Consider the following 22498-nt stretch of genomic DNA (forward strand, 5'->3'; position numbering starts at 1 on the left):
AACCCATTGTCTTGAAATACTTCTCGATGTGACTATTCCAAGCCTTCAATCCATATAAAGGTTTCTTCAATTTCAGCACTTTATCTTCATGGTTTTTGACCACGAAGCCCAACGGTTGTTCAACATAGAGTTCTTCTTTAAGATAGCCATTCAAGAAGGCTGACTTGCCATCTAGTTGATGGATTTTTCACTTTATTTGCGCTGCCAAAGAAATCAGCAAATGAATCATCTCCATGCGGGCAACAAGTGCATAGACTTCTTCATAGTCAATGCCTTGCCTTTGCTTGTAGCTTTTAGCCACAAGTCGTGTTTTGTATCTCTCCACATCTCCATCAACATTCTTCTTTGTCTTGTATAATCATGTCACTCCAATTGTGCGATGGCCCTAATTGGGAAGAGTTGTTAACTCCCAAGTGTTGTTCTTCTCTATTGACTCGATCTCCTCCTCCATGGCTTGTCTCCATATTTTGTCTGTAACAGCTTCATCAAAGTTTATTGGTTTACTATCAGCAAAGAGACTATAAAAAATCAAAATTAGTAACATCTTCTGTTCCATCATAGAGCTCTTGAATGCTCATCGTCTTTTGCGGGTGTTCATTTGAACTTTCTTGAGAAGAAGGAGATTCAACATTAATTGGTGAAGGAGGTGGAGTTGCATCTTGCACAGGTTCCACGGTCTCTGGTTCTTCATTACCAAAGTATAAAAGAAAATCATGTGAAGTTTCTTCCTAAGCCTCCCACCACCTTGCTGCTGTGAGCACCTAATTTTTGACCATATTTAAAGTTTTGTCACCTTCTACTATGTAAATATTTTTAGGGGTTTAATCTACAGTTTTTAGCTTTGTGACACCTTTTTCATGGGGTAAAAATTAAAAATAATTAAAAGGTCAATTATTACTATTAATATTATTTTTATTTTTATCTCTAATAAAAACAAAAAATTAAAACAAAAAATTAATTTTTTTTAAAATTTCGGTTTGAATATGAAAAAAAGGAAAAGGGGAAGTAGAGAATTAAAAATTAAAAGTAAAGGAAGGTGGGAATTTAAAAATAAAAGTAAAATAAAGCGGTAAATTAAAAATTAATAAAAGTAAAGGAACGTGAGAAATTAAAAAATAAAAAGTAAAACAAAGTGGAAAATAAAATAATATAAGTAAAGGTAGGTGGGAATGAAAAGAATGTAAAATAAAGTAGAATTTTAAAAAAAAAATTAAAATAAAGTAGAATTGTTTTAAAACAAAGTAGAAGAAAGTGGAAATTAAAAAAAAAGTAAAAGTAAGTGGAAATTTTAAAAAAGAAAAGTAAATAAAGTGAAAAATAAAAAAATAAAAGTAAAGGAAGGTGGGGTATATTTCTTTTTTAAAAAGAAAGGAAAATGGGAAGTGAGAATTTTTTATTAAAAAAACAATTTGAAAACTTTCAAAAGTTTTTCTATAAATAGAAGAGAAAAATGGGAGAAGAAATGAGAGGAAGGAATTGAGAGAAATGTTTTTCTTCTTCTACGCTAAGGGAATTTCTACTTGTGTCATTCTTTCTTCGTGTTTCTTTCGAAAAATCCAGCAATTCATCACCCAAAACCCAAGAAAAATACTTCAAAATATCCCTTTTTACATGCGAAACAGTGGAGTCAATAGTCGAGGTCGAGGATTCCGTTGGAGCTCCGTTCACTAGCTTTGATGTTCTTCTTCGCTTATTCTTGTTCGGCGTTCGTCTGAGCTATTTTACCTGTTCTTGGAGACTCATTTAATTGGAAATTTTGCATTGAAGGTTTATTCTTTCCTCTGTTCTTTTTATCTTATTTCATGTGATTTTATTTATTTGCCTTAAAACTTTATAAATAATAATAAAAATTAGTTCTTAAATAATATATGCTAAATCGTGTTTCTGGAAATATCACTACTAGAAAACTGCCAAATTTCGACCAACAATACCGACCGATATCGATCAGAATTAAAGGAAAAGTGACCGATTTACAATCCCTTTTAATTCGTCGGAATATTAATTGTCGCTAACCATATTGTATTCAAACTTGCTTTTAAGTTGGGATTTGGACCCTAATAAGTTTGGGTTTCAATTGTTGGGCTGTAGGGTATTGGTATATGATGGTTTATTTATTCAAATATCTAAAATCATACACTTCTTCCACAAATAATTCCATAATTCATGACCTTACAATAATCTCAAAATTTAGGAAGAATAATGAACACCGTTAGAATGCGTTAGGCGCACTTTTAATTAGTTTATCGCGATTATGTATACGTTCGCGTGACATAATTGTAATTTCCAAAATCAAAATCGAAGTATGTGTTCGCGCAACTTTGACCAAAATAATCTTAATATAATAAAATGGTATTAATTGTGTACACGTTGTAATGACCCGACTTGTCGTTTTAGAATTTACATTCCGTTCGGTGACTTAAGGTCTCGAGCAGCTTTGAAATGTGTATTATGACTTGCGAGGGTGGTCAAGTTTGGTTTTCGGATGATTCAGGATTTAATTGAAAGAACAATTCTTATTTTGGAAGCTTAAGTTGAAATAATTGACCGGATGGTGAATTATGTGTAAACGACCCCAAAATGGAGTTTTGATGATTCCAATAGCTCCGTATGGTAATTTTGGACTTAGGAGTGTGTCCGAAATTTTTTTTGGAAGTCCGTAGTGAAATTTTGCTTGAAATGGCGAAAGTTGAATTTTTGGGAAGTTTGATCGGGGAGTTGACTTTTTGATATTGGAGTCAGAATCTAGTTCTAAAAAGTTTCATAGATCTGTTATGTCATTTATGACTTGTGTGAAAAATTTGAGGTAAATCGGAATTGAATTGATAAGTTTCGACATCGAATGTAGAAGTTGGAAATTTTTAAGTCCCTTAAGTTTGAATTGGGGTATGATTCGTGGTTTTAGCGTTGTTTTATGTGATTTGAGGTTTCAACTAAGTTCGTATGATATTTTAGGACTTGTTGGTGTGTTGGATTAAGGTCCCGAGGGCCTCAGGTGAGTTTCAGAGTAGTTTCGGATCAATTTTAACTGCTGATTTGTTTTACAGCAATGTGCGAAATTTCTGATGCGCAAAGCTAACTTTGGAAGGTTATATCTCGAAATTTATAAGGAATCTGGAATATATCAAAACATGAAAGTTGTAGAACTTTGATTCTAGTTTCCATAATAATAAACCATTCATCATTGAAACATTTGTACAAAACGTTATGATCAATTGACTAAAGCTTGTACTGCAGATTTTGGCTACAACAGTGTACATCGCCAAACATTTCTGCTGCACAGGGCTGACTTTGGGAGCTTATATCTCGCAATTTATAAGAAGTTTTGCAATGTGCAAAACATGAAAGTTGTAGACCTTTATATCTAGTTTGAATAAATGTAAACCATTTGGAAGTTGGAGTTGAGTATAACAAGTTATGGTTGATACACTACAGGCTGTCGGGGAAGAGTTTTGGAAGAGTTTGATGTTTTCAACATAAGCATGTAATGATCCAAAGGTCCATTTTTAGTTCTAGAGATTGAAATTCAATTTCGAGACTTCATGTATTTTGATAATAAATTATAGGAGTGATCTGGAAAGTTTGGTCTAATTTCATCAAGTCGCGATTGAGTTTTTAGCGCGAAACATGAGTAAATTGTTTAACGAGCAAAATTGGTATCGCATTGAGCAAATGAGGTTCAAATTGAGTTTTGATTAAACGACTAAGTTCGTATTTTTATTTGTGACTCATAGGAACAAGAATCATCGAATTCCGAGTTCGTATGATGGAGTTAGAGCCTTTTTAGTGAAAACAAAACTGCTGGTGTAAACAGTTTTGGTGCGCACCTTTAGCGACCAGATTTGACACTTTTAGCGACACGATTGGACTTTTAGCGACCATAATAGTATTTTTTGGGCAGAAACTTAAGGACCAAAAATGGTCATTTCCTTTTGGATTTTTGGAGGATTTTTTGAGGATTTCTTCAAGACTTCAACTTGGGTAAGTGTTTTATATCCAAAATTGATTATATTTCATAAATCCATGGTTATATTCATCATTTAATTCGAATTTAAATGGAAGAAATTGAGATTTTTGCAAAATCTTTCAAAAACAAAAATTTTAGATTTGGAGGCCGAGTTGTTATCAGAATTTGATAAAATTGGTATGGGTGGACTCGTAATTGAATGAATTGTCGGATTTTGTGAGTTTCATCGGATTCCGAGATGTGGGCCTCAGGGGCGATTTTTGAGTTAAATTTTGGATTTTGTTGGAAAATAAGTATTTTCATATGAAATTATTTTCTATAATTAGTATTGACTGAATTGAATTAATTTGTATAGATTTGAGCTGTCTGAAGATCAATTCAAGAAAGACGGCAATTTTGGAATATCGGCCTAACTTTAAAAAAGAGTAAGTATCTTGCCTAACCTTGAGTGGGGGAATTACCTCTTAGGCATAGAGTCTTATGTGCTATTTGTGAAATATGAAAAGCCGTGTACGCGAGGTGACGAGTACGTACTCGGGCTTATATGTGTAAATTTTATTGTATTAAAGTTTTAGGCATTATTGTGTAGTAAACTGGATAATTGTTGGCATTTATTAAATCATCTATTTGCCATGCCTCAATCCTTGTTTGTTGAATTTGTTTTTATGTGACAATTTGATGTGATTGTTACTTGAATGTTTATGTAAATTCCGTGAGTTTGGTGATTCGATATTTCCTGGAAATAATTATATTATGAATTTTTCATCTGCAAATAATTAATGAAATAAGTTTAAACTGAGGCGTTATATAATTATCAAGAATTTGAATTAATGAAGGTGTTGCCCTATACTGAGTATTTTCCATCTCTGTTGTTATTTTGAGGTGTTATACACATTGTGTGGAGTCTTGGGCTATTTTTTGTGAAATTAATTGATTTTGTTATATCCTTGGAATTGGTTGTGGCCATTGGGCACATTGGGCTATATGAATTAATTTTGTTATGTTGCTGTGATAATATTCCGTGTAAATTATTGTGTTATTTGAGTTATTATTTTGAGGATATAAGGGTGGCATTTCATTGTTGATATTATGTGGGTATACGGGTGGCATTTCACTGTTGTTATGTGTGTTAGGATATTGTCTGGGCAGAGTGATAGGAGTGGCTATAAGAGAGATAAGGGTGGCTATAGGAGCGATATGGGTGGGGGGTGAATATTGATATTTTCAGGGCGGAGGGATAAGGAAGGTAATTTTAGGAGTGATAAGGGTAGGTATAGGAGAGATAAGGGTAGCTATTGTCAGGGATAATATGTGATGATGTGGGGTTATTACGATGGTAATTTTCATATGATGTTGTGATTTTCCTTGTGTTTATTTTTATACCTTGTGCAATTTGTCTTGTTGTTGATAAATTGATAATAGTTTGATCTATGTTGAAATTGGGAGCCTGTGGTTATTGCCAGGCGGATTATGAAATAAAATATGGGCACGATGTGCCGTGAGTAAATAATGATGATATTGGCACGTGAACTGTCCGTGCAGTTGTGATATGAAATGTGGGCACGAAGTGCCGTGATTAAATAATGATGTTATTGGCACGTGAATTATCCGTGCAGTTATGATATGAAATGTGGGCACGAGGTGCTATGGTTAAATGATGATGATATTTGGCACGTGAGTTGTCCGTGCGGTTTTGATAGAGAAATTTGCATGAGGTGTAGTGAAAATATGAAAGTGGGTTGAGACCCGTATTTTATGATTTTGAAATGTTGTATCACATGGTGACTTTTATTCGAAAGAGATTTATTTGAAAGAATATTATTTGAAGGAATTGTATTTGAAATAGATTTATTTGAAAGTATTATATCCTGAAGATTTCTATTTGAAAAACATATAGGTGAAAGATTTATATTGGAAGGACTTGATTAATTAATTGTATTTGTATTCATTATTTGTTGCGCAATATTTATGGTGTTCTTGTCGCCCTGCTGTGTATATCACTGGTTGATTATTGTTGTCATCATTGTTATTTGTTTCCTATTATTTTTGTATACTATATTGCACAAATTATTAGACTAGTGAGTGTCTCGACTGTACCTCATCACTACTCCACTGAGGTTAGTCTTAATACTTACTGGGTATCGACCGTGGTGTACTCATACTATACTTCTGTATATTTTTGTGCAGAGCCATATATTGGAGCTATCGGACTCGGACAAAGTTAAAGTGTGATCGCAAGGATTCAAGGTAGAGCTGCTTGGTCGTCACAGTCCGTTGAAGTATTTTCATTTTATTGTACTGTTAATTATTAATCAAACAGTTTTGAGTATTAGATCCTTGAGATCATTTCATGTATTTAGTTAGAGTTCGTGACTCAGTATTACCAGTCTTGGGAGGTTGTTATATTTGTAATTATTTCCTCTGTTGGTTTATATATATAAAAAAAATGGCTTGAATTGTTATAAAATCGGCTTACCTAGTCTTAGAGACTAAGTTCCATCACGACGCCTGTGGCAGAATTTTGGGTCGTGACAAGTTGGTATCAGAGCTCTAGGTTCATAGGTTCTACGAGTCACGAACGAGTTTAGTAGAGTCTTGTGGATCAGTACGGAGACGTCTGTACTTATCTTCGAGAGGCTACAGAGCTAGTAGGAAAAGAATTTCACTTCTTTCATTCCTTATCGTGCAGTATTTATTCAGCCTGAAGCATATATCTTATGTTCTTTTGCATCCACTCGTGTATGAAATTACGTACTTGGTATCAACTATGTGCCAACGGTTCGTGTTACTACAGAGGGGTTTTAAGGGAGTCAGGGTTGCTCAACCATTGTTACAACGTGTCGTCCAGATCGAGGATGCGGAAGTATTGAGAGATCATTAAGTTGTGCACATGGGGGTGCAACAGGTTCTGACATCTGGTTGATAAGTATGATCTTAAGAAGGTTTAATTAATTTCCTAATCGTCACAATCATGGTAGTGTCACGAGGTGGATGTAGATCTGAAGATAGTTGGTGGTATTAGAGACTATATAGTTCGTATGGGATTTTCCATTTAGTGAAAGGTGCATACTAGTAGTCAAGGCACTCGAGGAAGCAATTTTGACTGTCACTAGGATGACATGCACCCAATAAATGGCTTGATGTGTCTTATGACTGGTGACCTATGAGCGGTGAAGGTTAGTATTGTGGATTATCGGACTGTGTCCTATGACTTCTTGCCAAGTAAGGGGAGTCCACTATCAACGATCAGATTGGGGGTCCTGTGTTATATCAATTTTGGCCTGAGATATATTTATGTCGTATTGAAAGGTTCTCCGAAACTTGTATATGATTAAGAGCTGAGATTTATATGGGATGATGCTGGGACTTGCGGTATTCCCGCGTCCTTAATAATTCTACATTTCAATATCAGCGGGGTCATGGAAATAATTTCAGAATACTCGGGGTGTTCCAGTAAGTTCTTTTAATGCACCACCAGCACTGGGGTTCCTATAATGGTTATTCTAGTTATCTGGCACAGACTCAGTATGAGCATCCAAACCTGCAGATGGGTTGTTATCAGTGTGGTGATACTAGGCATATCATGAGAGATTGTCCCAGACTTGGGAGGGGTAGATTTTATCAGAATACTCAGGCTACAAGCTCTATTCCATTTGTTACCCCACATGCACAGTCAATTAGGGGTAGAGGACAGGCGGGTAGAGGGCACCCTAGAGGGGGAGGATAGACCCGTTGATATAATTGATATGGTATGGCTCATGCTTCTACACTACATGGTGTCATTACAGGTACGATCCTGATTTGTTATAAAGGAATATTTTCCTTAGTTTGATTGAGTATCGAGGCGAGTCCTCCTATTATGCTCCACTTATGGATGAGCTTCGTAATTCCGAAATCTATTTATGTGTTTATCCCTGTTGGGAGATTTGACGGTGTTAGCCCGTGTCTATCATTTTGTTTTGTATACTACTAAGAGCTATGAGTCCAAAATTGACTTTCTATTACTCACTATAGTGGGTTTTGATGTGATTTCAGAATAATTGAGTTCAGGTTTATGAATTAGATGCCCTATTGGTATGGTGGTTCATTATGTGTTGTGAAAATTGCTTACGGAATTGATTAAAAAGAAGAAAGAAAGGAAATCGAAAAAATTCAGTTGGCACAGTGTGCAAAATACTTGTGATTCAGAGTTGAGGACGAGATCCTTACATTTTTATATGATGTGAAATATTTAAACTGGGCTACAAGCCGCGGTGGAAGTTATATAAGGACGAGGTCCTTGTGGTGAAAAATTTAGGAGTTTAAATTCTCCCTTTGTGAAATTAAATTTGAACTATATTATTAATGGGGAGTCATGTATGTTAGGCTTATTTGATAATTCTTTTATATGTTTCTATGCATATTTAGCCATATTTGTGCTGTAGACATTGCATTTTAGCCTATAAGGTGAGTGCCCAGGTGGTGTTAAATGCGACTCGTTGATTCGCATAAATAATTATGAGGTCTTTATGCCTCGCGTGTTGCTGTCAGTGTTGCAAAAATTTGAAATGAGATTTTAGTTAATATGAGATTAATTGAGGATGCTGGAATTAATTATAAACAGCTATTATGACCAGAGATATGGTTATGGGCATACGTTGATGTGTGCGTAGGCACGAGTTGCTATAACTGGTTGAAACTAATACTGTGCGTTGATGTGTTAATAAGGCCTTTTGAAATTAATTGGAGTATAAGAAGTTGGCTTTAAAGTTTATAAATGAGGATAAAAGAAAAAAATTCAACTGAGATGGTGTTGTCGGACCCATGCTAAATTGTGGTGACGTAGAATCACCCGCGAGTATGTGTGTAATAATACACTCAGTAATTTAATGTCCTCAAAATAATTCTTGGCATGTTCGAGGACGAATGTATGTTTTAAGAGGGGGAGGATGTAACGACCTGACTTGTCATTTTAAGAATTTACGTTCCGTTCGGTGGCTTAAGGTCTCGAGCAGCTTTGAAATGCGTATTATGACTTGCCAGGGTGGTCAAGTTTAGTTTTCGGATGATGTAACGACCCGGCCGATCGTTTTGAGTGTATTAGCCCCGATCCCTTATTTACTGTTTCCCCTGTATCTGTTTCTGCTTATGTGACTTGCCGGGAGGTCTTGTTTTTGGTTTCAGAGTATTTTTGGGTACTTAGTCCCTAACATGGAAGCTTAAGTCTTAGAATTTTGACCGTAGTCGAGATTGTATGAAGACGACTCCGAAATGGAGTTCCGCCGGTTTCGTTAGTTCCGTTGGGTGATTTTGGACTTAGGAGCGTGTCCAGACTGTAAATTTGAGGTCTGTAGCTAATTTAAGCTTGGAATGGAGGAAGCCGAATTTTTAAGATGTTTGACCGAGGGGTTGACTTTTTGATATCGGGGTCGGATTCCGATTTCGGAAGTCGGAGTAGGTCCGTAATGATGAATATTACTTGTGTGCAAATTTTGAGGTCAATCGGACGTGGTTTGGTATGATTCAGCATCGTTTGTAGAATTTTGAAATTTCGAAGTTCATTAAGTTTGGATTGGAGAGTGATTCGTGTTTTTGTTGTTGTTTGGCGTGTTTTGAGGGCTAGACTAAGTTCGTATGGTGTTTTAGGACTTGTTGGTATATTTTATTGAGGTCCCGGGGGCCTCGGGTGTGTTTCGGATGCTTAACGGTTTGAATTTGGACTTAGGCATATGGCTGAAGCCTTCTGATATCTGGTGGTTTCGCACCTGCGGGGCAGAGACCGCAGGTGCGTACTCGCACGTGCGGAGGAAGGAGCGCAGAAGCTGGAGTTGAGGAGATGGCCAAGGGTTACAAGTGCGAGGGTGTTTCAGCATCTGCGAGCCCGCAGATGCGCCTGAAGCTCCGCAGATGCGGTGAGTGAGATGGAGGGGAGGATCGCAGAAGTGGACTTTTGTCCGCAGGTGTGCACACGCAGGTGCGACCGCTTGCTCGCAGATGCGGACCCATCCTTTTAAGTCATTTTCGCACCTGTGAGGGAAATTCCAAAGATACGACAGTGTGTCCGCAGATGTGGAAGAACTGGGCAGAAAATGGGATTTCAAGGGTTTGATTTCCATTTCGATTTTGGGAATTTGAGAGCTCGGTGTGAGGCAATTTTTCGAGGTTTCTTCAAGAATATTGTTGGGGTAAGTGATTCTAACTCGGATTGGACTATATTTCATGAATCTATAGCTATTTTCATCATCTAATTAGGGATTTTGAGTTGTAAATTTTGGGGGGAAATGGTAGAAACTTCATAGGCTAAAAATTCGAGTTTTGGAAGGTGATTTGAGGATGAATTCGAGTAATTCTTGTATGGTTGGACTCGTGAGTGGATGGGTGTTCATATTTTGTGACTTTTGTCGGATTTCGAGACGTGGGCATGGGTCCGGTTTGAGCCTATTTCGGATTTTGGCTTATAATTTCGTGTTTTTCTTGTGGAATTGATTCTTTTTTGCTTATATTAATTACGTCATACTCCTTGTGGCTAGATTCGGGGTGTTAGGAAATTGATTCGAGGGGCACGGGCATTGCGGAGTAGGATTTTGCGCGGTTTGAGGTAAGTAACAATTTTAAATCTGGTCCCGAGGGTATGAAACCCCGGATGTTGGTATGATATGATTGTTTTGGAGGTGGCGCACATGCTAGGTGACGAGCGGTTGGGTGTGCACCGTGGGGGATTGTGACTTGGTCCGTCTCGTGAGACTGTAAAGTCGGATAGCTTATTGTTAATTACATGTTCCCTCCGTCTTCTAGAAATTTGACTGCCATTCATGTTAGAAACCATGCTTAGGCCATATGTTATTACTGTTGGGACCCGTAGCGGTCGAGTACCTGTTGAATTAACTGCTATTTGCTTGAACTCAGTCACAGTGCTACTTGCGAGTCATATCTCCGTTTCCTTTTGTTTTCTTGTTGACACTTGTTATTATCTCTTTTGGCTGAATTGTATGATTTCTAGAAGCCCGAAAGGGCTTGAGAGGTTAGTGACCGAGTTAGGGCCTGAGTGCCGAGCTTTAATCTATGTGAGGGTATATGGATTGGGTTGCATGCCGCAACGAGTCTTATGGTTGTTTATGGAATGTGGATCGGGTTGCACGCCACAACGGACCTTATGGCTATTTATGGACTGTGGATAGGGTTGCATGCCGCAACGAGCCTTATGGATACTTATATGATTGGGTCGGGCTGCACGCCGCAACGATATAGAGCTTGGGCTGAAAGGAGCACCTCCTGAGTCTGCACACCCCCAATGAGTGCAGGTACCTACTGAGTGTGAGTACTAAGGGCTGAGAGCCGAGTGATTGAGTTGTTGTAACGAGTTGAGTGACTGTTGCCCTGAGAGGATGTACTTGCCTTTTCATTTGTTGATGCACTTAGTTGCTATCTATTATTGTCATGAAATTCTGAAAGATTCTATATCCGGATTTACCTGCACTTTAACTGAATAAAATTGATTTGATTTGAACTTCAAGATTTGAAAGCATGTTTGTTCCTTGCTAAAATTATTGAAAATGAACTGTAAGTTATAGATTGTCACTACCTTCCCAGATCCTTATTTATTTCTGTTACTTACTGAGTTGGCTGTACTCATGCTACACCATGCACTTCATGTGCAGATCCAGGTGTGTTTGATCACGAAGGTAGCTGTCGGTGTCCGCAAACCTTGTCTCTCCTTCTCTATTTTCTTTCTTTTTTGTACTGATACTTAGACACTGTTTGTATTAGACTGGATATCTAGATGCTTATGACTCAGTGATACCCCGATGTCGGGCTATTTTTTCGCACTTATGCTTTGGGTTTTACCCCTTTTTTATGAAAGACTCCGATTATTTTAAATATATTAATTCATTTATGTTAAATGTTGAAAGTATTTTGGAGATGTTGGCTTGCCTAGTATCATGATATGCGCCATCACGATGGGTTAGGCTTTGGGTCGTGATAAGTTGGTATCAGAGCCTAGGTTACGTAGGTCTCACGAGTCATGAGCAGGTTTAGTAAAGTCTTGCGGATCGGTACAGAGACGTCTGTACTTATCATCGAGAGGCTGCCGAACCCTTAGGAAATTTCACATTCTTGAATTCTTGTCGTACGAATCTTTTGATTCTGGTGACTAAATTTTTGTTGTTCTAATTCTCCCACAGATGGTGAGGATGCGTACTATGGGGTAGGATGGACAGCCACCAGTACCACCAGTCAGGGCCGCGATAGGCCGAAGTCGCGGTAGGGGCAGAGGTGCAGCTCGTACCGCAGCTAGGGCAGCACCTGCAGATCAACCAGTTGCCCCAGTTTAGGAGCAGTCTCCAGTTGTGGATGAGCCTGTGGGACCAGCTCAGGCACCACCCGTGCCCATTGTCATTCCAGGCCTTTAGGAGGAGTTAGCTCAGATTCTGACCGCGTGTACCAGTATTGCTCAGGTGGTCTCTGTTCCGGCCGCAGCAGCCACATCTCAGGTCGGGGGAAGTGCTCAGACTCCCGTCGCCCGCACACCATAATAGGTGGTATAGGGATTCCAGACACCGGGGGCACCACCAGCCCAGCCGGTTGTAGTTGCTCAGGATTTTGTGGTTCCTGTCATGTCTGATGATGAGCAACGTCGATTGGCGAGATCTGGGAGACTCCAGCCTCCATCTTTCAGTGGTACCAAGGGAGAGGACACATAGGGCTTCTTGGACAGGTGTCAGAGGATTCTCCGTACAACAGGTATTCTAGAGGCCAGTGGGGTCACTATTTTTCAGTTCTCTGGGGCTGCCTTCAGTTGGTGGGAGGCTTATGAGAGGCGTAGGCTGGTCGGCGCAACACCCCTTACTTAGAAGTAGTTTTCCGGTGTATTCCTGGAGAAGTTCGTGCCTTAGTCCCGCAAAGAGGAGCTGCGCAGGCAGTTTGAGCAACTTCGTTAGGGTGATATGTCTGTGACGCAATATGAGATGAAATTTTCAGAGTTATCCCTTCATTCTATCTGGTTGGTTCCCACAGAAAGGGAGAGGATCAGGAGGTTCATTGATGGCCTCACTTTTTAGCTGTGATTGCTTATGACTAGAGAGAGAGTGTTTGGTGCTACTTTTGATGAGGTTGTCGATATTATTGGTCAGATTGAGATGGTTCACAGCCAGGAGGGGGTCGAGAGGGAGGCCAAGATGCCTCGTGGACAGTGTGGATTTAGCAGTGTTCCTTCTGGGGGCAGTTTCACCACGGTAGGGGTCGTCCTTTCAGACATGATCAGACGGATCGCCCAGTCCACCATGGTGTATCATCTGGCCATGGTTCACACAGTTATCAGCAGGGCCATTCATCTGTCGGTGCCCTCCCAGCTCAGAGTTTGTCCTGTGCTCCATCGGGTCAGGACTCGTCTATGCCAGGTCCTTCTACCAGTTATTCCAGTGCTCGGGGCTCCCTTCAGTCCCCAGCACCAACACCGTGGAGTTGCTATGAGTGTGGAGAGTTTGTCCACATCAGGAGATATTGTCCCCACCTTACGGGAGGTCCGGCTCAGTAGAGGAGCTAGTCTATGACATTAGCACTAGTTTCTTCACCACCCGCTCAGCCAGCTCGGGGTGGAGCCCAGTCAGCTAGGGGTCGTACGAGAGGGGAAGGCCGATCAGGGGGCAGCCAGGCCCGTTTCTATGCTCTTCCTGCCAGACCAGATGCCATTGCTTCAGATGATGTGATTACATATATTGTCTCAGTTTTCCATAGAGATACATCTGTATTATTTGACCTTGCTTCCACTTATTCATATATGTCCTCGTATTTTGCTCCTTATCTGGATATGCCCCGTGAGTCTCTAGTTTCATCTGTCCATTTATCCACTCTTGTAGGTGATACTATCATTGTGGACCGTGTATATCGGTCATGTGTGGTGACTATTGGGAGTCTGGAGACTAGAGTAGATCTCTTGTTGCTTAGTATGGTCGATGTTGACATGATTTTGGGTATAGATTGGTTGTCTCCATGTCATGCTATTCTAGATTATCACGCTAAGACTGTGACGTTGGCGATTCCAGGGTTGCCGAGGGTTGAGTGGAGCGGATCTATAGACTATGTTCCCTGTAGAGTGATTTCATACTTGAAAGCTCAGTGGGTGGTTGATAAAGGTTGTCTATCTTATCTGGCCTTTGTGAGGGATGTTAGTGCAGAGGCCCCTGCTATTGATTCTGTTCCGGTGGTGCGAGATTTCCCGGATATGTTTCCTGCAGACCTGCCAGGCATGCCGCCCGACAGGGATATTAATTTTGGTATTAATTTGGTGCCGGGCACTCAGCCCATTTCTATTCCACCGTACCGTATGGCACCGACTGAGTTGAAGGAGTTGGAGGAGCAGCTTCAGGAACTCCTTGATAAGGGGTTTATTCGGACTAGTGTGTCACCTTGGGGTGCACCGGTTCTATTTGTGAAGAAGAAGGATGATACTATGAGAATGTGCATTGATTACAGACAGTTGAACAAGGTCACAATCAAGAACAAGTATCATTTTCCGCGCATTGATGATTTGTTTGACCAACTTCAGGGAGTGATGGTGTTCTCCAAGATTGATTTGAGGTTAGGGTATCACCAGCTCAAGCTTCGGGACTCAGATATTCTTAAGTCATCTTTCAGGACCCGATATGGCCATTATGAGTTCCTTGTGATGTCTTTTGGACTGACCAACGCCCCAACAACATTCATGCATTTGATGAACAGTGTGTTTCAGCCTTATCTCGACTCGTTTGTTATTGTATTCATTGATGACATCCTGGTGTACTCTTGTAGCCAGGAGGAGCATGCTCAGCATCTGAGGATTGTGTTACAACGATTGAGGGTGGAGAAACTTTATGCAAAGTTCTCCAAGTGTGCGTTTTGGCTCAGGTCAGTGGCGTTCTTGGGGCACGTGATGTCCGGTAAGGGTATTTAGGTGGATCCGAAGAACATAGAGGCGGTGCAGAGTTCGCCCAGATCGTCCTCAGCCACAGAGATTTGGAGCTTTCTTGGGTTGACGGGCTATTATAATCATTTTGTGGAGGGTTTCTCATCTATTGCATCACTCTTGACTAAATTAACCCAAAAGGGTGCTCCTTTCAGGTGGTCGGAGGAGTGAGAGGAGAGCTTTCAGAAGCTCAATACTGCTTTGACCACGACTCTACTTATAGTCCTGCCATTAATTTCTGGTTCTTACACAGTGTATTGTGATGCCTCGCGGATCGACATTGGATATGTTATGATGCAGGAGGGTAGAGTGATTGCTTATGCCTCGCGCCAGTTGAAGTCCCATTAGAAGCTATTGTTTACGCCTTGAAGATTTGGCGGCACTATTTGTACGGGGTCCATTGTGAGATTTACACTGATCATCGGAGTTTGCAGCATCTATTCAAATAGAAGGATCTTTACTTGCGTCAACAGAGGTGGTTGGAGCTTCTTAAGGAATATGACATCACCATTTTGTACCATCCATGGAAGGCCAATGTGGTGGCCGATACCTTGAGTCGCCGGGCGGAGAGTTTGGGGAGCTTATCATATGTTCCAGCAGTAGAGAATACACTGGTATTGGATGTTCAAGCCTTAGCTAGCCAGTTTGTTAGATTGGATATTTCTGAGCCGAGTCGAGTATTGACTTGTGTGTTCTCTCGATCTTCTCTTTATGATCGTATCAGGGAACGTCAGTGTGAGAACCTTCATCTGCTTGTCCTTAAGGACATGGTCCATCACGGTGATGCTAAGGAGGTCACTATTGGGGATGATGGTACATTGAGGATGCAGGGCAGACTTTGTGTGCCCAATGTAGATGGTTTACACGAGTTGATTCTCCAGGAGGCTCACAGTTCGCGGTATTCTATTCATCCGGGTGTCGCGAAGATGTATCAGGACTTGAGACAGCATTACTGGTAGAGGAGAATGAAGAAGGACATAGTGTAGTATGTAGCTCGGTGCCTAAATTGCCAGCATGCGAAGTATGAGCATCAACGACCAGGTGGGTTGCTTCAGAAGTTAGAGATTCCGGAGTGGAAATGGGAGCAGATCACTATAGATTTTGTTGTTGGGCTTCCACGGACTCAACGGAAGTTTGATGTAGTTTAGGTGATTGTGGACCGGCTGACCAAGTTAGCTCATTTCTTTCCTATGATGACAACCTATTCTTTCGAGCAGCTAGCTCGAGTGTATATCCGCGAGATCGTCAGGCTTCATGGCGTGCCGATATCTATCATTTTTGACCGGGGTACGCAGTTTACATAACGGTTCTGGAGGGCCGTATAACATGAGTTGGGTGCTCGAGTGGAGTTAAGCACAACATTTCACCCTCAGACGGACGGACAGTCTGAGCGCACTATTCAGATATTAGAGGATATACTTCGTACGTGTGTGATGGAGTTTTGGGGTTCGTGGGATCAGTTCTTGCCACTAGTAGAGTTTGCCTACAACAACAGTTATCAGTCGAGCATCCAGATGGCACCGTATGAGGCTCTATATTGTAGGCGGTGTAGGTCTCCAGTGGGTTGGTTCGAGCCGGGTGAGGCTAGATTATTGGGTACAGACTTGGTTCAAGATGTTCTGGAGAAGGTTAGGGTGATTCATGATAGACTACGCACAACCCTGTCCATACAGAAGAGTTATACGGATCAGAAGGTTTGAAATATTGTATTCATTGTTGTAGAGCGGGTCTTGTTCCGGGTGTCACCCATGAAGGGTGTTATGAGATTCAGAAAGAAGGGCAAGTTGAGCCCGAGGTTTATCGATCCATTTGAGGTATTGCGATGTGTTAGGGAGGTCGCTTATGAGCTTTCCTTGCCTCCCAGTCTAGCAGGAGTTCATCCAGCATTCCATGTTTCTATGCTCCGGAAGTATCATGGTGATCCGTCTCACGTTTTGGATTTCTTCTCAGTCTAGTTGGATAAGGATTTATCTTATGTTGAGTAGCAGGTGGCGATCTTAGATAGGCAGGTTCGAAAGCTGATGTTGAAGAATATTGCTTCTGTGAAGGTTAAGTTGAGGGGTCAGCCGGTCGAGGAGTCAACTTGGGAGACCAAGCAGGATATGCGCAGCCGTTATCCTCATTTTTTCACCACTTCAGGTATGTCTCTATGCTCGTTCGAGGACGAGCGGTAATTTTGAGTATATTAGCATTGATCCCATATTTACTGTTTTTCCCGTATCTATTTCTGCGTATGTAACTTGCCGGGAGGTCTTATTTTTGGTTTCGGAGTATTTTGGGACACTTAGTCCCTAAAACAAAAGCTTAAGTCTTAGGATTTTGACTATAGTCGGAATTGTGTGAAGACGACTCTAGAATAGAGTTTTGTTAGCTCCATTGGGTGATTTTGTACTTTGGAGCGTGTCCGGACTGTAAATTTGAGATCTGTAGCTAATTTAGGCTTGAAATGACGGAAGTCAAATTTTTGGGAAGTTTGACGGGGGGGGGGGGGGTGACTTTTAGATATCGGGGTCGGATTTCGATTCCGGAATTTGGAGTAGGTGCAAAATTTGAGGTCAATCGGACATGGTTTTGTATGATTCGGCATCGTTTGTCGAATTTGAAAATTTCGAAGTTCATTAAGTTTGGATTGGAGAGTGATTCATGTTTTTGTTGTTGTTTGACGTGTTTTGAGGGCTTGACTAAGTTCGTATGGTATTTTAGGACTTGTTGGTATATTTAGTTGAGGTTTTGGGGGCCTCGGGTGTGTTTCAGATGCTTAACGGTTTGAATTTGGACTTAGGCATATGGCTAAAGCCTTCTGATATCTGGTGGTTTCGCACCTGCAGTGGGGAGACGGCAGGCGCGTACTCGCACGTGTAGAGGAAGGAGAGCAGAAGCGGGAGTTGAGGAGATGGCCAGGGGTCGTAGGTGCGAGGGTGTTTTCGCATCTGCGAGCCCGCAGATACGCCTGAAGCTCCTTAGATGCAGAAAGTGAGATGGAGGGGAGGATCACAGAAGCGGACTTTTGTCTGCAGGTGCGCACACGCAGGTACGACCGCTTGCTCGCAGATGCGGACCCAGCCCTGCGAGGGAAATTCTGCAGGTGCAGCATCGCAGGTGCGACAGTGTGTCCGCAGATACGGAAAAACTAGGCAGAAAATGCGATTTCGAGGGTTTGATTTCCATTTCGATGTTGGGACTTTGAGAGCTCGGTGTGAGGCAATATTTCGAGGTTTCTTCAAGAAGATTGTTGGGGTAAGTGATTCCAACTCGGATTGGACTATATTTCATGAATCTATTGCTATTTTCATCATCTAATTAGGGATTTGAGTTGTAAATTTGGGGTGAAATGGTAGAAACTTCATAGGCTAAAATTTCGAGTTTTGAAAGGTGATATGAGGTTGGATTCGAGTAATTATTGTATGGTTAGCCTCGTGAGAGGATGGGTGTTCATATTTTGTGGCTTTTGTCGGATTTTGAGAAGTGGACCCAGGGCCCGATTTGAGCCTATTTCAAATTTTAGCTTATAATTTTATGTTTTTCTTGTGGAATTGATTCTTTTAGCTTATATTAATTACATCGTACTGCTTGTGGTTAGATTCGGGGCATTTGGAGATTGATTCGAGGGGCAAGGGCATTGCGGAGTAGGATTCTACGCGGTTTGAGGTAAGTAACAGTTTTAAATCTGGTCCTAAGGGTATGAAACCCAGTATGTTGGTATGATGTGATTATTTTGGAGGTGACGCACATGCTAGGTGACGGGCGTGTAGGTGTGCACCATGGGGGATTATGACTTGGTCCATCTCGTGAGACTGTAAAGTCGAATAGCTTATTGTTAATTACATGTTCCCTCTATCTTCTAGAAATTTCACTACCATTCATGTTAGAAACCATGCTTAGGACATATGTTATTACTGTTGGGACTCGTAGCGGTCGAGTACTTGTTGAATTAACTGCTATTTTCTTGAACTCAGTCACAGTGCTACTTGCGAGTCATATCTTCATTTGCTTTTGTTTTCTTGTTGATACTTGTTATTATCTCTTTTGGCTGAATTGTATGATTTCTGGAAGCCTGGGAGGGCCGGAAAGGTTAGTGATTAAGATAGGGCCTGAGTGTCGAGTTGTAAGCTATGTGAGGGTATATGGATCAGGTTGCACGCCGCAATGAGCCTTATGGATGTTTATGGACTGTGGATTGGGTTGCACGCCGCAATGAGCCTTATGGCTATTTATGGATTGTGGATCAGGTTGCATGCCGCAATGAGCCTTATGGATACTTATATGATTGGGTCGGGCTGCAAGCCGCATTGCTATAGCGCTTGGGCTGAAAAGAGCCTCTCCGGAGTCTGCACACCCCCATTGAGCGGAGGTACCTATTGAGTGTGAGTACTGAGGGATGAGAGCCGAGTGATTGAGTTGTTGTAACGAGTTGAGTGACTTTGCCCTGAGAGGCTGTACTTGTTTTTTCATTTGTTGATGCACTTAGTTGCTATCTGTCATTGTCGTTAAATTTCTGAAAGATTCTATATCCGGATTTAACTGCACTTTTACTGAATAAAATTGATTTGATTTGAACTGCCAGATTTGAAAGAATGTGTGTTCCTTGCTAAAATTATTGAAAATGAACTGTATTGTATAGTTCGTCACTACCTTCTCTGTTCCTTATTTATTTCTGTTACTTGCTGAGTTGGTTGTACTCATGCTATACCCTGCACTTCATGTGTTGATACGGGTGTGTTTGATCATGGAGGTCGTTAAGTTCATGCGCGATCAAGTATCAGAGACTAGTAGGTAGCTGCCGGCGTCCGCAGACCTTGTCTTTCCTTCTATGTTTTCTTTCTTTTCTGTACTGATACTTAGACACTGTTTGTATTAGACTGGATATCTAGATGCTCATGACTTAGTGACACCCTGATGTTGGGTGATTTTTCCGCACTTATGCTTTGGGTTTTACCCCATTTTTATGAAAGACTCCGGTTATTTTAAATATATTAATTTATTTCTATTAAATGTTGAAAGTGATTTGGATATGTCGACTTGCCTAGTATCACGATAGGCGCCATCGCGATTTGGGTCGTGACAGATGATTCGGGATTTAATTGAAAGAACAATTCTTGTTTTGGAAGCTTAAGTTGAAATAATTGACCGGGTGGTGAATTATGTGTAAACAACCACGAAATAGACTTTTGATGATTCCAATAGCTCTGTATGGTGATTTTGGACTTAGGAACGTGTCCGGAAAATTATTTGGAAGTCCGTAGTGAAATTTTGCTTGAAATGGAAAAAGTTGAATTTTTGGGAAGTTTGACCGGGGAGTTGACTTTTTGATATCGGAGTCGGAATCTAGTTCTGAAAATTTCCATAGATCTGTTATGTCATTTATGACTTGTGTGCAAGATTTGAGGTCATCGGAATTGAATTGATAGGTTTCGGAATCGAATGTAGAAGTTGAAAATTCTTAAGTTCCTTAAGCTTGAATTGGAGTATGATTCGTGGTTTTAGTGTTGTTTTATGTGATTTGAGGTTTCAACTAAGTTCGTATGATGTTTTAGGACTTGTTGGTGTATTGGGTTGAGGTCCCGAGGGTCTCGGGTGAGTTTCAGAGTGGTTTCAGATCAATTTTAACTGTTGATTCTTTTTACAGCAATGTGCGAAATTTCTGATGCGTAGAGCTGATTTTGGAAGCTTATATCTCAAAATCTATAAGGAATATGGAAATTATCAAAACACGAAAGTTGTTTCCCTTTGATTCTAGTTTCCAGAATAATAAACCATTCATCATTCAGACATTTGTACAAAATGTTATGATCGATTGACTGAAGCTGGTACTGCAAATTTTGGCTACAACAGTGTGCATCGCTAGAAATTTCTACTGCACATGGCTGATTTTAGGAGCTTATATCTCGCAATCTATAAGGAGTTGGGAAGTGCAAAAAATATTAAAGTTGTAGCCCTTTGTATCTAGTTTGAAGAAATATAAACCGGTTGGCAGTTGGAGTTGAGTACAAGAAGTTATGGTTGATACACTACAGGCTGTCGGGGAAGAGTTTTGGAAGAGTTTGATGTTTTCAACATAAGCATGTAATGATCCAAAGGTTCATTTTTAGTTTTAGAGATCGAAATGCGATTTCGAGACTTCCTAAATTTTGATAATGAATTATATGAGTGATCTGGAAAGTTTGGTCTAATTTCATTAAGTCACGATTGGGTTTTTTGCGTGAAACATGAGTTAATTGTTTAACGAGCGAAATTGGTATCGCATTGAGCAAATGAGCTCCGAATAGAGTTTCGATTGAATGACTAGGTTTGTATTATTATTTTGGACTCATAGAAAAGAGAATCGCCGAATTCCGAGTTCGTATGATGAAGTTAGAGCCTTTTTAGTGAAAACAAAACTGCTGGTGTAAACTGTTCTGGTGTGCACCTTTAGCGACCCGATGTGACACTTTTAGCGACAGGATTGGACTTTTAGCGACCAGCATAGAGTGTTTTGGGCAGAAACTTAAGAACCAAAAATGGTCATTTCCTTCATTTCGTTTTGTATTTTTGGAGTACGGTTCTTGGGCGATTTTGAGGATTTCTTCAAGACTTCAACTTGGGTAACATATCCAAAAGTGATTATATTTCATAAATCCGTAGTTATATTCATCATTTAATTAGGATTTAAATAGAAGAAATTGAAATTTTTGCAAAATCTTTCAAAAACGGAAATTTTAGATTTGGAGCCAAGTTTTTATCGAAATTTGATAAAATTGGTATGGGTGAACTCGTAATTAAATGGGTTGTCGGATTTTGTGAGTACGATAAAATTTGTATGAGTACGATATCTCCAATACCTGACTCTGCACAAAAATGTGAGAAATGTAGTATGAGTACATCACAGTCGGTACCCAGTAAGTATCAAGACTAACCCCGGTGGAGTAGTGACGAGGTACAGTCAAGACACTCACTAGTCAAATAGCATGTGCAACATAGCATACAAAAATAATAGAAAACAAACAACACTGATAGCAACAATAACAAACTAATGATATAAACAACAAGGCAGCAAGAACATCATAAATATTGCTCACATGAATAATAAAGACAAGTGCAACCAATTAATCAAGTCCTTCAAAATATACATCTTTTATCTATAAGTTTTTCAAATAAAAATCTTTAGAATGTATTCCTTTCGATTTAATATATCCTGAATATACTTCCTCCAAATAAATATTTTACGAATGTAAATCTTTCAAGTAAATACCTCCCAATATATTTCTTTCAAATAATTATCTTTCGAATATAATTATTTTAAATAAAAACCTTTCAAATATAATTCTTTTAAAGAAAACCATTCGAATATAATTCATTCAAATAAAAATCTTTCGAATACAATTGGTTCAAATAAAGACCTTTCGAATATAATTCTCTTAAATAAAACCTTTCGAATATAATTCTTTCAAATAAAATCATCGGTTGACACCTCACCTGAAAATTCTAAAAATCTCGGGTCTCAGCCCACTTTCATATCTCACGGCACCTCGTGCCCATATCTCTATCACAACCGCACGGACAATTAAGAAAGTAGAAGACAAAATAATATAATGAAATGACTGATAATTCAACAAATGAGTGTTTACAGAAAGACA

At 40.0% G+C, this 22498-nt stretch overlaps 1 protein-coding gene across 1 annotated transcript in view; it reads left to right on the forward strand.

Moving 5' to 3' along the window:
* The window catches only part of LOC138893211 (uncharacterized), a 56121-nt gene extending 35584 nt beyond the window's left edge, over window positions 1-20537 (forward strand). The window contains exons 2-6 of the mRNA XM_070176987.1: window positions 12127-12205; window positions 13023-13176; window positions 14732-14827; window positions 15359-15698; window positions 20512-20537. Of these exons, the coding sequence (XP_070033088.1) occupies window positions 12127-12205; window positions 13023-13176; window positions 14732-14827; window positions 15359-15698; window positions 20512-20537 (695 nt within the window). The remainder of the gene's footprint in view (window positions 1-12126; window positions 12206-13022; window positions 13177-14731; window positions 14828-15358; window positions 15699-20511) is intronic.
* The last annotated feature ends 1961 nt before the right edge of the window (window positions 20538-22498 follow it).

This window comes from Nicotiana tomentosiformis, chromosome 5, assembly GCF_000390325.3.
Source record: "Nicotiana tomentosiformis chromosome 5, ASM39032v3, whole genome shotgun sequence".
NCBI lineage: Eukaryota > Viridiplantae > Streptophyta > Magnoliopsida > Solanales > Solanaceae > Nicotiana > Nicotiana tomentosiformis.